The 15,449-nt window shown below is 37.7% G+C and overlaps 2 protein-coding genes across 3 annotated transcripts in view; one reads left to right on the forward strand and one right to left on the reverse strand.

Moving 5' to 3' along the window:
* LOC109824209 (receptor homology region, transmembrane domain- and RING domain-containing protein 2-like) overlaps positions 1–10,327 on the reverse strand; it is a 36,159-nt gene extending 25,832 nt beyond the window's left edge. The window contains exons 1-3 of one of the 2 annotated variants that reach the window (XM_020390744.1): positions 10,138–10,327; positions 9,821–10,041; positions 7,210–7,434 (exon numbers count right to left, since the gene is read on the reverse strand). In XM_020390744.1, coding sequence (XP_020246333.1) covers positions 7,210–7,434; positions 9,821–9,947 — 352 coding nt within the window. In that variant the 5' untranslated portion in view covers positions 9,948–10,041; positions 10,138–10,327. Of the gene's footprint in view, positions 1–7,209; positions 7,435–9,820 lie in introns of both variants that reach the window. The other variant, XM_020390743.1, reaches the window with a different exon arrangement.
* LOC109823270 lies at positions 12,888–14,205 on the forward strand. The gene is made up of 2 exons (XM_020389555.1): positions 12,888–13,554; positions 13,694–14,205. The coding sequence occupies exons 1-2, from the start codon at positions 12,888–12,890 to the stop codon at positions 14,203–14,205; spliced, it is 1,179 nt and encodes a 392-aa protein (XP_020245144.1).

Below are 15,449 nucleotides of genomic sequence, written 5' to 3' on the forward strand. Positions count from 1 at the left end.
ACAAGTCAATACTACCTCTCATTAACAGGTATGGAAATTATACTTTGACGGTGCTTCCCGAGCAACTAATATGACAAGCACTCCCGGATGTTCCAAAATCTCTTCAGGAGTTGGTGTCGTCTTAGTTTTCCCAAAAAAATACATGATGCCTCGAGCCTATTCACTGATCGAGCTATATTCCAACAACGTGACCGAATACAACGCATTGCTCATTGGACTCATTTTCGCCAAAGAGCTAGGGGTTGAGTATTTTGAAGCTTTTGGTGATTCTCAACTGATAATCAACCAAGTTCGAGAAGAATACGAAATCAGGAACTTAGACCTAGTCCCGTACCACAAAGCGGCCATCGAGATAGTAGACTCATTTGAAGAGTTCTTCATCGAGTACATCCTGTGCCTGCAGAACACTTACGCAGATGTACTGACGGCATTAGCAGTATCTCTGATACAGCCTTCCGAAACAGCCATATTCCAACTCTTCATACCGGACTGCGTCTTGAACATCAAAGAGGTGCACGCGACCAGAGTCGGATTCGAACCTCGAGATTGGTGTTTCCTCATTATTGATTATGTATTGCATGGTATATTACCGGAAGCAAGGTTGTTGATAGCGGATCGCGGCGCGGCGCGGCGAGGTACCGCTAAGGCTATATCAGGCTATTGCGGCGAAATCGCGGCAAATAACGCACAATCAAATAGCGGTCAAATTTAAATATATTTAAATATCCTAAATAATAAGAAAATTCATAAAAAATCTAAAAATTCTACAAATGCATACTTGATGCCTAAACATGAAATAGATGTGTAATAATTACATAATATTAACAAAGTACTATAATTATAAAGATTAAAGAATGAAACAACGTACATGTTTATCAAAAAGACCGTTATTTGTCTCATTTCTTCAACTTTCAAGTCTCTAATATAAAAATTCTCAATAATAAAAAAGCATTGATTAGTAACATCATCATTTATGAGTCTATGACAAGTATTTTGATTGTTACATTACTTTTTCTGATGATGAATCTCATTAAAATTTAAAAATAACATTCAAAAGTCATGTATCACATAATTAGTTGTAAATTTCTTGTATTACCAGTTTAAAATTTAAAAATAACATTCAAAAGTCATGTATCACATAATTAGTTGTAAATTTCTTGTATTACCAGTATACCTTTACAATTGATAAGCTTGTCGTATTGTATCACATAATTAGTTGTAAATTTCTTGTATTACCAGTATACCTTTACAATTGATAAGCTTGTCGTATATATAATCAAAACAAATTATTGGGAAAAGGAACACAAATGTGTAAATGATGAGTAATCAAGCAGACAGATCAACTGCACCAAAATTAATCAAAACAAATTATAGTCTGGAGTGAAAATTTTCAATAGGATAGCATTACAAAATGTTAACTTTCTATAAAAAAACACACAGCCAGCCCAAATACATCTTCGTTTAAGTGGGCTAACAAAACCACTTAGACATACGTCACATACCAATCATTCCTTTTGTAAGTAAATGAACAACTCAAAACAGAAATTCATGGAAACACATTTGTTTAAGTGGACTTACCTTCTTCTCCCTGTTGCAGACGAAGCCGACGAAGCTGCTGCCCAATAGAGCCAGCAGCGTCGTTGACGGCGCTGAAAGTCATCGCCGGAAGTGTCGTTGACAGCGCTGGAAGTCGTAGAAAGAGGCAGTCTATCAGGAGTTGGGAGAGGCCAGAGAGGCGGCTAGGGCAAAGGCGAGAGAGTTTTATTGTAATGAATACGGGTCGGGTTCGGGTCGGGCAGAATCTGTAGCGGAATTAACCGCTTTTTCACCGCTTCAGCGCGCAAGTACCCGCTATTCGAGAGAATAGCGATTTTCTCCACGTAACCCAGCCGTGAACCCCTTAAGCAGGGCGGTGAAGGCCCGCAACCGCTAAAGGCGGATCCGGCGCTTTTTACAACACTGACTGGAAGACATAAAAAAAGACTCGGTCCGACGAAGAGCACCGAGATTCTACTACAACGTAACGACTCAAATGTTTTATCGTTGTGCATATGATAGCTTGTTACTCCGATGTCTTTCGACCAAAGAAGCAGAGGAGGCTCTCAAAGAAGCACATGATGGAACATGTGGTGAACACCAACATGGTCCTAAGTTATGTGATCGTCTCAGAAGAATGAGATATTATTGGCCAACCATGATCAAAGACGCAGTCGCATATGCCTGGCGGTGCCACGCATGTCAGATACATGTCAATTACATGCATCAACCTCCGGAACACTTATACCCTTCGGCCACATCATGACCATTCGAGACATGAGGAATGGACGTCATCAATCTTATTTTCCCTCCATCAGCCAAAGGCGACCGCTTTATTTTGACAATTACCGACTACTTCTCTAAGTGGGCCAAGGCAATTTCACTCAAAGAAGTAAAGACGAGCGACGTCGTCAGATTCATCAAACACCATATTATCTACCGATACAAAGTTCCAAAGCGAATCATGCATGACAACAGCTCTCAGTTTGTCAGACACGCCTTCATCAAATTGTGTAGAAAGTTCAGAATTCAAGACGTCTCATCGACGGCCTACAATCCTACCGCCAAGTTGCTGACGAGGAATCGGAGGGAGAAATCTACGGCCTTCGTCATACTCATTCAGCCACTGTTCCGGGCCACAATTCAGGATGCTTGGATCCTCAACTGAGTTGCCAAACATGAAGTCGAGTTTCCTCAATGGCTCAGTTGTGGTTGAACCTCTCGTGAGAGGTGCATCAGTTATCAAACGTCAAATGGTGCGACGATCTCCCTCCTTAATAAGCCCGGGAATTTCTGCAGGCCCACCTCTATTGAATTGAGAGGGCCCGTCGACAATGGTCGTTTCGTCGAAAGAGGCGTAGGAGACGCCACTTCGACCACTCACTGCACGGGGTGAACTCCGTCGACGGAAAATCGACTACGACGAGTAAAAGCGAATTTATTAAACGCAGCTAAAATAAATTTTCTAAGGCAAAACAAGGAGTCGAACTCATCTCGCGAATTCATGAGATAGAGGCACTGTCTTGTAATTCGCGAGACGATTTCAAATGTTTCGCATTCGAGGGAGAATGTACATTGTCGTTTAAACAACGCGATAATATACCCTGCCTTACGGATAGCGAGTCTCAGCGTAAAATCGCATCTTTTGCCTTGAGACGTGATTTGACCAAGCAAAACACGTCTTTTAAGCCTCGACCCCCCAAAGAAGGATATCGACTCTTCCCGAATGCCCCGCGAAGGAGAGCAAACGAAGGTACATATGCAAAATCCTAACTTTGAATCAACAAAGGTGATAAAAGCTCACCTCCATACGATGAAGCTGTGGGAGCCTCTCTCTCGGGTGCATGAGAAGCTGATTTACCCCTCTGAATGCTCGACCTCTTAGGAGACATGGTAAAAGATTATACCTTGATCGAAAATCCTACAAAAAAAGTAGGATTTTGGGTTAAAATTCAAACAAAAGATGCAAAAGTCATCACCAAGTATCCAAAGACTCGGTTCTTACCAAGGGACAAGAGGGATCAAAGGTGCGGTGAACTAAGACAAAGGCTCGAACCCGAGAACAATTGCTAAAATCCTACAAAAAGGTTAGGGTTTCATGATGAAATCTTATGCAAAACAACCCAAAAATCATAACGAAGCACCCCCAAGCTCGGTTTTCTACAAGAATCAAGAAAAAATCAAGTCTTTATCAAGAAAAACACAAGCGAAGAGATTTTACCTCAAAGAACGGCTAGGGTTTAAAGAGGAATCACAAAGGGAACTTAAGAATCCTCAAAAAACTCAAGGAATATCTTCGGTTACTGCCAAAGACAAGAGAAGAGCAAGGGGTGAACACAATTAACAAAGGAAAAGGGGATTAAAATTCGAAACCTAATCAAGAACTCAAAACCCTAAGGTAAAACTTACCCATTTTGACCGAAAATCAAGAGGGAAGAGATTGGAGGACTCATTTATAAGATTTTTGGGGAGTTTTCGAAAGAGGAAACGCGGGAGGTTAGAGGAAAAATGCCAAGAATCCGGAAACTTAAACCCCCTGTGAACCGACTCAGCCGACCGCCTCACCGAGACACATTAGTGTCTCGCACACGTGCGAGGCACACGGGCCTGTCTCGCACATAGGATGGGTCCCGCGGGTATTTTCACACGTGTTTTTGCCCATTTTTGCCTATTTTCGATGAGATTGAGGTACGTATCTACACTCCGATGAGTATACAAGTATAAACTGCATCTCCTTGAACCTCCGACGGGTATATGAGGTTAAACTGATCCCCAAAACTCCAATGAGTATATGAGTATAAACTATTTCTTCCCGCTCCAACGCCTTAAGAGTTTAAACTGTGTAGACTCCGGTTACGTACGAGTATAAACTGTTTACGCTACAGCGGAGGTCAACACCGGTCAATAATTCGACAATTTCACCAAAATCAGGCTTAGGATAATTCTATTACCCCCAGGAGTTCAACCGCTAATCAGATGTGAATTTCTGACGAAGATGATCAGTTCAGCGTCGACTCAACGACGCGAGCTAGTTCAGATATTAACGCATCAGTTTCAGTTTCAGATTTTGACGATGATCAAGCGATAAACACAACACCAAAAGTATTTCAGGTTATTCGACAAAATACTGAGTAGACTGAAAGCCGAAGAAGTCAAAGAACAGAAGCCATTCACGGGTCCAGTTCACACAATCTCCTCGATAAAATGTTAAAGAGATTGAAAGCATGACCTATCTTATCCGAAATATTCCGGACTCCTCGATAAACTACTGACTGAAAACTTTAGAGGGGGTATCTATAGGCGTCAAAAATTACCTATAATGTCTTGAACACAGCTCAAGACGAAGAGAAGATGAAGAACGTCATTATCTGAGTCCGAAAAAATTATCTGATGCTAAAAAGAAGCAAAGGAACGTGCAAAACGATGAAACGATGGAACGAAAAACGGTGAAACTGTCTCACAATCAGTGAGACAGTCTAAAGTGTCTCGAAACCCGAGACACATTTACCAAGACAACAATGTGTCTCGCGCACAGTGAAGCTCCACGACGTGTTTTCTAATGGTTTTCTCAGTTTTCGTGCGGTCCACTAGCTCCATAACTGCCTTGGGAACATCCTTAAACACGAGAAAGTCGTTATAAACTGAAAATCCACCAGATCGACGGTCGGTTACGAAATCTTATCTACAAACACGGCATCTGAGTCTTATAAATACCCCCTACACACATTTGTGAAAGGTACTGACGAATTAGCGAAGTGCTGATAGTTTGAGAGCAGAAACCCACGAATTTCAGAGAGGGGCGGAGATCTTGGCGAATGTAGTGCATAAAGAGAAAGTTTTCGAGAGATCCAAGGGCCTTTGGCGTTCCCTCGATATTCAAACCTTGATTTGATATCGGGAAGAGTATTTATCACACCTTGCTGAGATATCTATTTCTGTTCTTTTTTCGAAAACAAAATAAGAACATCGAGCCTTCTTTACGATCAATCCAGATCTGTGAATCCGTGGTCCACGGACTATTGCGTCCCCGACACATGCAAAAATCTCATGCAAACAGCGATTGATAAACAATCTCTACGTGTGTTTCTAGGAAATCCTCTTTTTGTTTCTTTTGTAAAGAGAAGTCTTATAAAAAAAGGCTCTCTTGTGATTTCGTTGTATCGATAAACGATTGTAATGGATTCTGCAAAGAAATCGATTTCCGACGCAAACACGGTTAAGCTTGTGTTTATTGTTCCCGTATCAACGGTGACTATGGAATGAGCACTCTCAATCATGAAGATAATGAAGACTCGGAACAAGATGGAAGATGAATTCTTGAATAATTCCTTGCTTTTGTACACAGAAAAAGAAATTTAGCACAAGCGCAATTATAGGCAAGTTTAATTCAGTGAAAAAATGTCGAGCACAACTTTGTTAGTTTGTTGTCTAAAGAATATCATGAATTTGGTAACATGAGAATTGTGGTGCAACCTCTATTATCTTTATGCTCAAATAAGAATGTATAATGCATCAATTTAGCATAAGTACTTTATAGCTTTTGGTTAAATATGAAATGAATATGATATAGTGTTATTGTTGAATGAATGTTAATAAAATACATGTGAACTATATGTTGGTTTTATGTATAATATTTTGTCATGTTCTTTATAGTTAAGAAGAAACTTTAGAAGATTGGAGCAAGTTAATCCAATGATTGGTGGATATATTTTCGCAGCACATGTATTCTAGGTTTTTTACTTCCACTTACTTCTTACATATATGGAAGTTTATTACGCATTATAATATTTGGTTGTTTTTTATTTATTTATTCTACAATGAATAGCTTTATGTTGCCCCCCCCCCCCCTCCCCAACAAAAAAAAAGGAAAAAGAAAAATTCCTTGCCACTCAACCCAACAACCCAGCCCCAAGCATGGCTAGGCTAGATCAAATCTTCCTAGGCTCTGGGCCACATGCCATCTTAAGACACCCATTAACTCCAGGAGGGTTCATATCCTTCTTTTAGGAAAAAAAATTGTGTTCCTCAATGCATGAGAAAGGATTTGAACCTTATCGCCCATATAGTTTCATCATCATGACGCTAAATTTACTTATGGCCTTATGTATATTTCTAGAAAGCAGGTGAATAGATTAAAAAGCTTAACTTTACAAAGTGTGATAGCTGCAACAATAGTGTAGGGGCTTAATATGTCAAAGCCTAGAAACCCTAGCACTGGAGTTTATCTTTGTGCCAATATTTACGGCCCTAAAAATCTCAACAATCTTAGGTCCTACTCAGCGCCACCCATTAAGCTCAGGTAACACGTTGCAGTTTTCCATAAGCAACAGTAGGATAAATGCTAGAAAAATCAGTTACTAACTACTTCCAAGTTCCAAACACAGATAACAGCTGCCAGTTTAATGGATACAAGATGGTGTTAATGCAGTTTAGTTATATAATGTTCAGTTGTTACCTGTTGTAATTGGAAATTCATCAAAGAAATAACAAGAAAAGACTTATTCCCTATATTCAGAACCTTTAGGTCTAACACAAGTAGCATTCAGGCCAACTCCAGCTTTTCACTAGAGCAGTGAGACTTAGTGACTTCTTAATAAAGATATAGAAAACTCATAAAGATGAAATTAGAGCTAAAAACTTAAAACCAATGCTCATGAAGAAGAGAGAACATACTTTCAATCAGGGGGCCACTGTCTTCATTGTCATATATAATAGCAGCTTTGAATCCAGCATTTTCAGCACTTCTAACTTTGTCATCAAATGAGCACCTTCCTCTAATAATTAAGGCGAATGAAGATTTTGAACCTCCAGCCACTTTGTTCGTTAAGGGAGAGCATGCATCGATAGGATCAGCTATCCACAAGACCCCGCATTTACCGGACCCTTTTATTTTAGGAGCTGGGAGAAACAAAAAATATAAATTTTATGACTTGAACATATGATAACATTTAGCATATGAAATGAACTCAGAGGCAAGAAGAAATATTTCAGCAGCCATAAATTTATTCCCTCATAAGTGCAAGGCTAAATAAGGGAATTAACAGAAAAGGAATGTTTTTGAAATATTAGAAAGGTACATAACACAAATATGAGAAAGTAAAACTGTACCAATATCATATTAGCGTTCCTTTTAACCCAACTTTATGGATATTCCGGGAAGCCTAGGAAGATGACTTTAGAGAACACATAGTAACAAAACTCTAGATATCATCTTAGTCCGCATTTTAACTTGGTGGATAAAAAACTGCATCTGTAAGTCCTGTATAGATAGCCAACCCTCGTATAGAAATAATACAGCCAACCAGGAAAAATAGTTGGTGTACATTCTAAAGAAGAAAGTTCAAATAGTAAAACTATAGATGTTATCGCATGGTGACTAATAAATTCTATTTAACGAATATCAAAATATTCTAAACCCTTCGAACCCTTCTACTGAAACTCACAAGAAATAAAACAAATAATTTCAATTAATTCTTTTAGTAATTTTTTTAAAGATCTCATGAACATCAAATCAAGAATTCAATCTTTCCGAGAAAATATGTTATGTGGAGGGACAAAGCCAAATCTAGCTAACTCAATAAATAAACATGAGTATAAAGTAAGTATACTTGTGTGTAAAAATAGAACTATTAGTATAATTAATTTTAAAACTATGAGCATTGTTCAATATCTTATCCTTAAACACAATCATGCTTTACAAGGCATCTACTTATACACACAAAAAGAGAGAGAATGACTTGGCTACTTCCAAAAGGAGTTAAAGCCAAACTGTTCCATTAAGATTTAATGTTTGACTATGAAAGATCCATTCTCATAAAATTCATTTACATTATCTAGATTACCTATAAACTAAAAATAGTGTTCTTTAAAGTCCTTTCGCCCAGACATCAATAGGGCTCAACTAAACAGTCTAAGTAGGTTCTCAGTTAGTTTAATGATGTAAATAGATACCTAATAAGAAAATTGTACATAAGATTTTAGCTAGCTAGATCAAGATGAGATGATTGGATCAAAATTTTCTATGCTGTAGAGCGTCAATCAACTGAAAATATTATGGTCATGTCCACTTTATGCTAGCTTGATCCATAAACAAATAAGTTGAAATGCTTGATTTTTCGTTTTCTAGTTACTTAAATTGTACTTAAATTGCATAAATCAACTTCCAGCGAATGGTTGTAAAAAATACCCCAAAGTTGAATCCGAATATGAAAGTGTTGCAGCTAAATCATCCATTCACTCTAATTAAGTACACACATATATAAGATGTCTTCCGGAAACATTTCCTCATCCACATCGAACTCTATAGATGGCTCATTTAGGGAATTTCCCATGAAAATGACAGAATAACGTGAGTTTGGTTTATAATCCACCAATCTCACCAAGTAAACAATCGGTAATAAAAAAGGGTCAATAGTATACACACCAGTCATAGAACACCAGGACTACAACATGTTTGGCAAGTGGTCCAAGTGGCTTATAAGCCACAAAAATGAAATACAAGACACTCTGAGATGTTTGGAAAATGGCTTATTTTGGTTTATAATCCACCAAAAAATAAGTCGGGGTAAAATTTTTGGTGGATTATAAAGCACAAGGTTTGACCGTGTCCCCCTCATCATTTCACAAAATTCCACGCCTCAATCTTTCTCCACCCTACTAAACTTAAACTTAGAGCCATAATCTTTTTGGTCATTTTGACAATAACGGTGGATTATAATCCACCCATTTGCTAAACACTATACTATTGAATATATATTATAATCCACTAATTTTATCAAACACTCCGGAATATAATCCACTTGGATTAAAATCCATTCGTGGATTAAAATCTAATAGTCCCAAACATCCCTGTTTGGATGGAGGGTAGAGAGGGGGAGGTGAAGAGAAATCTAATTTTAACCTTGTTTGGGAGTTCTATTTAGGAGGGTAGAGGAGGGGAATGGGAGGGATTTTTGAGCCAAAATCTTACACTCCAAATTGGGGTGTAATGAAAGGGAAGGGGAGGAAGGGGAACTTTTCCCCTTCCTTCTCTTCCCTTAAGTCATCTCCCAAACCCACTGTTCTTAAGCTAGATATTCAATCAACAAAAATTCTTTAGAATAGAAGACCATTAAGTATAATTTATGAATATCATATCGCACGGCCACGCCATCATTTTCAAATATATTAGAATAAGTGATACAAACATCATAAGCATCTAGGTACCATATATCCATACCATTAATAAATGCAAAATTAACAAAATCCTCTCATAAAAATGATAAAAATAGGGGGAAGCTCTTACTGAAGTTAGCTTCCATGTCATTGAAAGACTCCGAAATATTCTTCCCCAGTATAACAACGTTTCCATTCACAACCCTCACCATCACCAGATGAATAAGTAGAGCAAAAGCTCTAATTAATAAAGTCATCCCTTTAGCAAGCAACCAAGATTCAAACTTTTTCTCAGCCCGCAGAGAGTACCAAAGCCTGCTCCTTAGTTTTCACTCCCAAAACCCTAAATACCTGTGAGCTTCACACATCTCTTCAAACAAACCCCCAATCTTTTACTGAAAGAAGCAATCTTTCCATAAATAGATTGCTGGGAGCCATGTAACTCACCTGAAGTTGACAGAAAATGTGGAGAATTTGAAGACGTCGACATCAATTCCCATCAAAATTTAAGGATAGAAAGGAGAGGAACAGCGAGGGTTTAATAGAGAGAGAGAGAGAGAGTAGAAAATTGAGGACTTCGAACGTATCTGTGGGCGTATATCCCTCAGCAACGCGTCCTCAGCCGCTTGCGACTTAGAACGAGGATTTTTTAGATACTAGTCCCTTAAATCATGTCATTTTGTATTAGTTCTCATATCATCATATATATTTTGATACTAATCTCCTGAATTATCTTAGAGAATGTTTGGCAAGTTACTTATTTTTATTTATTAGTATGTTTTTACGTGCAATGTTTGAAACCACGTTTGATAAATCTTTATTTACTTAATTCTTCCTTAGAATTTTCGAAAAAAAAAAGTAAGTTGGTATTTTTCAACTTATTTTTTAGACACGTATAAGTAAGTTTCTAATTTACCCTATAATAAAATAAGTAACAATAAATAATAAGTAACCTGTAAAGTTTCATAAAATAAATATTAGCCAAACATATTCTTAATATATTGATATTAGTCCTTCCATTATTATTGTTCAAAATACAAATTCATGACTAGATCAATACTAACTATAGATGGAAATAGATAATTGTCTTTAAATTATAATATATTTTTATTTTTAATTACTTGGTTCTTGGAATTTTATATTTCAATTAATATTATTTAATATTACTCTCATTTTGAATATTTAAAAAATAAAAAAATAAAAGTTATATAATATAAATAATATTTTTAATAATATTATTAAATGTATTAATATAAAATAGGCAATCTGATTAAATTAAACAGACATTCATATTACTAAATCCACGACTATTACATAGAAAGCAAAAACATGAATTGAAAATTACATGACAAATAGGAAAAACATAATACATGAAAATACTAAAAGTCTGGAAAGTCAACTCCTCCGTATCCACCTCCTCTGTAGTCAGGTATTCCGTATTGACTTCCTGCGTAACTGTATTCAGGATTAGGAATATCAGATGAGGAACCCCTAGTTATATTTCTATTTAAAATCTGTTGTTGTTTATTTCGAAAATATTCGCGTTTTGTTGGATCGGTAATAGCTTCCAGATCAACTAGCATAATTTCTTTCTCTTGTCGATCTTGCTGAAGTTCTAACTTTTTCTTATCATTTTCAGCCTTTAACATCATAGCCTGGTTCATTGTCAATCTTTCATTTTCTCGTTGTTCTTTACCTTTTTTTAAAACTTCTAAGATTTCTTGATTTCCTTCAGCAAAATCTTCAAAGTCAATGTTCCTTTCAATTTCTTTCCGTCTTCTCAACTTCTCTTTCTTCCTTCCAATTGGTCGACTAGTTGAAATGCTCATTGGCGAATAGTCGTCGTCATTAGTGGTATATGCCTGATTGTCTTCATTTAAGTCAATGACAGGAGAGCTTGAATCAGATCCTTGAGATAAGCGAGACATTGAAGTTTTGGAAGATGCAGAAGGCATGACGCTTATATTTGCCCACTTCACTGCATCCTTCAAAATCGGCCAAACACGATCAAATAAAAAATAATTATTAGAAAGGTGGAAAATAATTTAATAACCAAGAAACATGTAATTCATATACTTACAATATCAAGTTCAGAAGCACCGCTTGGATTGAGGCGCTCGACTTGTCGAATGCATCCTCGAAATTTACTGATGGCTTTCATAATTAATTGCATTCGGCATGAGAGAGACTTCGGGCTCCTATGTCCGGTGTAAACGTTGGAAATCCTTTCGTGAAATAGAGCTGAAATTCGCTCTCATAGCTTGTCTTTCTTTTGATTGGAACCTAAAACTAGATCCTGAGATATTTCAAGCCATGTAGAGCATAAAATTTGATCTTCTTCTTGTAAGAATGATTTTCCGTGACTGGATGCCATAAGAGAAGGACGAAGAGTTGTTGAGAAGAGCTATGGAGGAGGAATGAGAAGAGTTGTGATGAAGGAATGAGGGTTGTGCTAGTATTTATAGTGAAAAAATTATGGAGAATTCAATGCTAGTGGGAGAAAGGAATGTGGGTAGAAAACGATGTTGGTAGGAGAATCCAATGTGGGTAGAAAACAATACGAGAAAGAATCCAATGTGGGTATAAAACCAATGCTAGTGGGAGGATCCAATGTGGGAAGAAAACCAATGCTAGTGGGAGGATCCAATTTGGGTAGAAAACGATGCGGGTGGAAGAATCCAATGTGGGTAGAAAACGATGCGGATGGGAGAATCCAATGTGGGTAGAAAACGATGCGGGTGGAAGAATCCAATGTGGGTAGAAAACGATGCGGGTGGGAGAATCCAATGTGGGTAGAAACCGATGCGAGTGGGAGAATCCAATGTGGGTAGAAAACGATGCTGGTGGAAGAATCCAATGTGGGTAGATAACGATGCGGGTGGGAGAATCCAATGTGGGTAGAAACCGATGCGAGTGTGAGAATCCAATGTGGGTAGAAAACGATGCGGGTGGAAGAATCCAATGTGGGTAGAAACCGAATGCTAGTGGGAGGATCCAATGTAGGTAGAAACCGATGCGAGTGGGAGAATCCAATGTGGGTAGAAAACCAATGCTAGTGGGAGGATCCAATGTGGGTAGAAAACGATGCGGGTGGAAGAATCCAATGTGGGTAGAAACATTATATAATAACACAACATACACCTATTAACAACTCATCACCAATCTATAATTTATTTCTCCAAATCCCCTCTTCAACAATGAACTATGGAGCTGGACCATCACACCTACCTTCTTCTTCTTCTTCTTCTGATGATGATGAAACATTTTCTCATTACGTTGAACAATTGGAGGAGGATATGAAACAATGGGAGGAGGAGGATGAAATCTTAGCTCGTCTATATGCCTCTAACAATAAAATAATGGCTTATTTCTCTAAAGAGGAAGAGAGGCCAAAACGTATCGGCTCAGTTCCTGGTCATTTGGTAATCAACCGTGGGAGGGAAGAAGGTAATTCTCGACTCTACAATGACTATTTTTCTGATAATCCCACATACGGTGCAAATTTATTCCGTAGAAGATTCCGAATGCAAAGGAGCCTTTTCCTTCGTATCGTCGACGTTGTACGAGAGCACGATAACTATTTCGTACAGAAGGTGGATGGTGTCGGTCGGCTTGGACTATCTATTTTACAAAAAGTAACAGCAACATTTCGCATGTTGGCATATGGTGCACCGGCAGATAGTACCGACGAATATGTAAGGATTGGTGAGTCAACTGTAATTGAATGTTTGAAGAAACTTTGCAGAGCAATTGTAGAAGTGTATGGAGATGAATATCTTAGATCCCCCAATACTGACGATGTTGCAAGACTGTTACAAAAAGGCGAAGAGCGGGGTTTCCCAGGAATGTTGGGAAGTCTAGACTGTATGCATTGGGAATGGAAAAACTGTCCAACAGCATGAGCGGGACAATACTCAGGACGTCACGGAGGCCCAACCATTATTTTTGAGGCAGTAGCATCGTATGACCTATGGATATGGCATGCATTCTTTGGTTTTGCCAGGTTCTAATAACGATATTAATGTATTACAAGCATCTAATTTGTTTGACAACCTAACACAAGGTATTACTCCTCCTGCTCATTATACAATCCAAGGAAAGAATTATGATGTCAGTTATTATTTAGCCGATGGCATATATCCGAAATGGCCAACCCTTGTTCAAACCATTTCCAAATCCGAAGATAAAAAGAAACAATATTTTGCAATGATGCAAGAAGCTTGTCGAAAAGATGTAGAGCGAGCGTTTGGTGTTCTCCAGTCAAGATTTGTTATAATCAATGGCCCTGCACGGTTTTGGGATAAACGAACTTTGCATGATATCATGACCACTTGCATAATAATGCACAACATGATTATTGAGGATGAACGTGATGAGCAAGAAGATATTGTCGTTTCTACTCCACCATCAATTTCAAATGTTGAAGACATAGGGATGAACGATGTGTTCCGACACTGGCCCGGCATAAGAAATTCAAAGACAAAGAAGCACACTTCGCACTTCGAAATGCATTAATTGAACATTTGTGGGAGAGACACGGCAATGAAGTGATGTAACTTTTTTTATTAAAGTTCCTCGAAATTCTAAGTTAATGTATTTTTATTTCCGTTTAATTTTCAATGTATTATCATTTCTAATTACTTCTTTTGTAATTTTATATTTCGATATTAGTCTCATTTTGAAGGTATCGACGAGACATTTCTAATGATATTATTTTCATTAAAAATATTTAATATATTAATATATATATATAGATTTTAAGTAAGTAACAAAAAAAAATAATGGGACACAATTGGAATAATCCAATGTTGTTAAAGAGATTGAGGGGTAAGATTGTCTTTTTTTTGGACTAGTAATATAGAGTTGGCTGCAAATTTGGAGAGAAATCTCCAAATTTGCAGCCTCAAATCAATTTTTGCAGCTCAACTCTAAAAATTGCCGCTCGGTTGGAATTGAGTTCGGCTGCACTTTGCAGTTTTCCAAAACGGTTGGAGCTGCTCTTAATATCCTTACCTCCACCTCCATTATTGTCACAAGCATCTCTATCATTGCTATCTCCACCTCTACCTATTATCTCATCACCTCCTCTAGCTCCGCCTCCACCGTCTCTACCTTCAACATATCAACCATAGCTAGTATTCTCGCTTCCATCTCCATCTTCCGCACCACCATCTTTTCCATCTCCATCACCTCTTTCACTGGTATTCTCACCTTCTCCATTGTGACTGTCATCATCTCCTATAATGCCACTATTTTCTCCATCAACTCTTCGAATGAACATGGACTATAGGAGGCAACAACAATGGTCAAATGCAAAGGGGAGGAAGAGGTCCAGAGAGGATATAATTGTCCATTCAAGAAAAAGTTAGAAAATAGAATATATTCATCCCTTTATAGCATTAACTAATTAGACAAACTAATATCAGCATATTAAAGTAATTTAAGGGACAAATATTAAAATATGAAGATTTTGGGGACTGCTTTAAAAATGCTTATGATTCAAGTGACTAATACTAAATAATAATAATAAAAACCCTTATAACAATGCCTTGGTAACTTTGGGTACCCTTGTAACTTTGTATCTTGAATTGGATAAATTTCACAAAACCCCAGTGAACTTCGAGGTGTTCCCAATAAAATTTCTCTAAACTTTAGAGCGTCTCAAAACCACCCCTCACACCATAATGATGCTAACGACATCACTGGTTATTATTTTGATTGTATGCTTGTTAATTCAATGTTAGGGGGTAATGTAAGAT

This window comes from Asparagus officinalis, chromosome 9 (genome assembly GCF_001876935.1).
Source record: "Asparagus officinalis chromosome 9, Aspof.V1, whole genome shotgun sequence".
Classification (NCBI taxonomy): domain Eukaryota; kingdom Viridiplantae; phylum Streptophyta; class Magnoliopsida; order Asparagales; family Asparagaceae; genus Asparagus; species Asparagus officinalis.

What these genes read in the sequence shown, in the direction of transcription:
- LOC109823270 (XM_020389555.1), top strand. Translation starts at nt 12,888, where the DNA reads ATGAACTATGGAGCTGGACCATCACACCTACCTTCTTCTTCTTCTTCT. An exon ending in AATGTTGGGAAGTCTAGACT is followed by an intron (nt 13,555 to 13,693) that starts GTATGCATTGGG and finishes TGGTTTTGCCAG; the next exon opens with GTTCTAATAACGATATTAAT.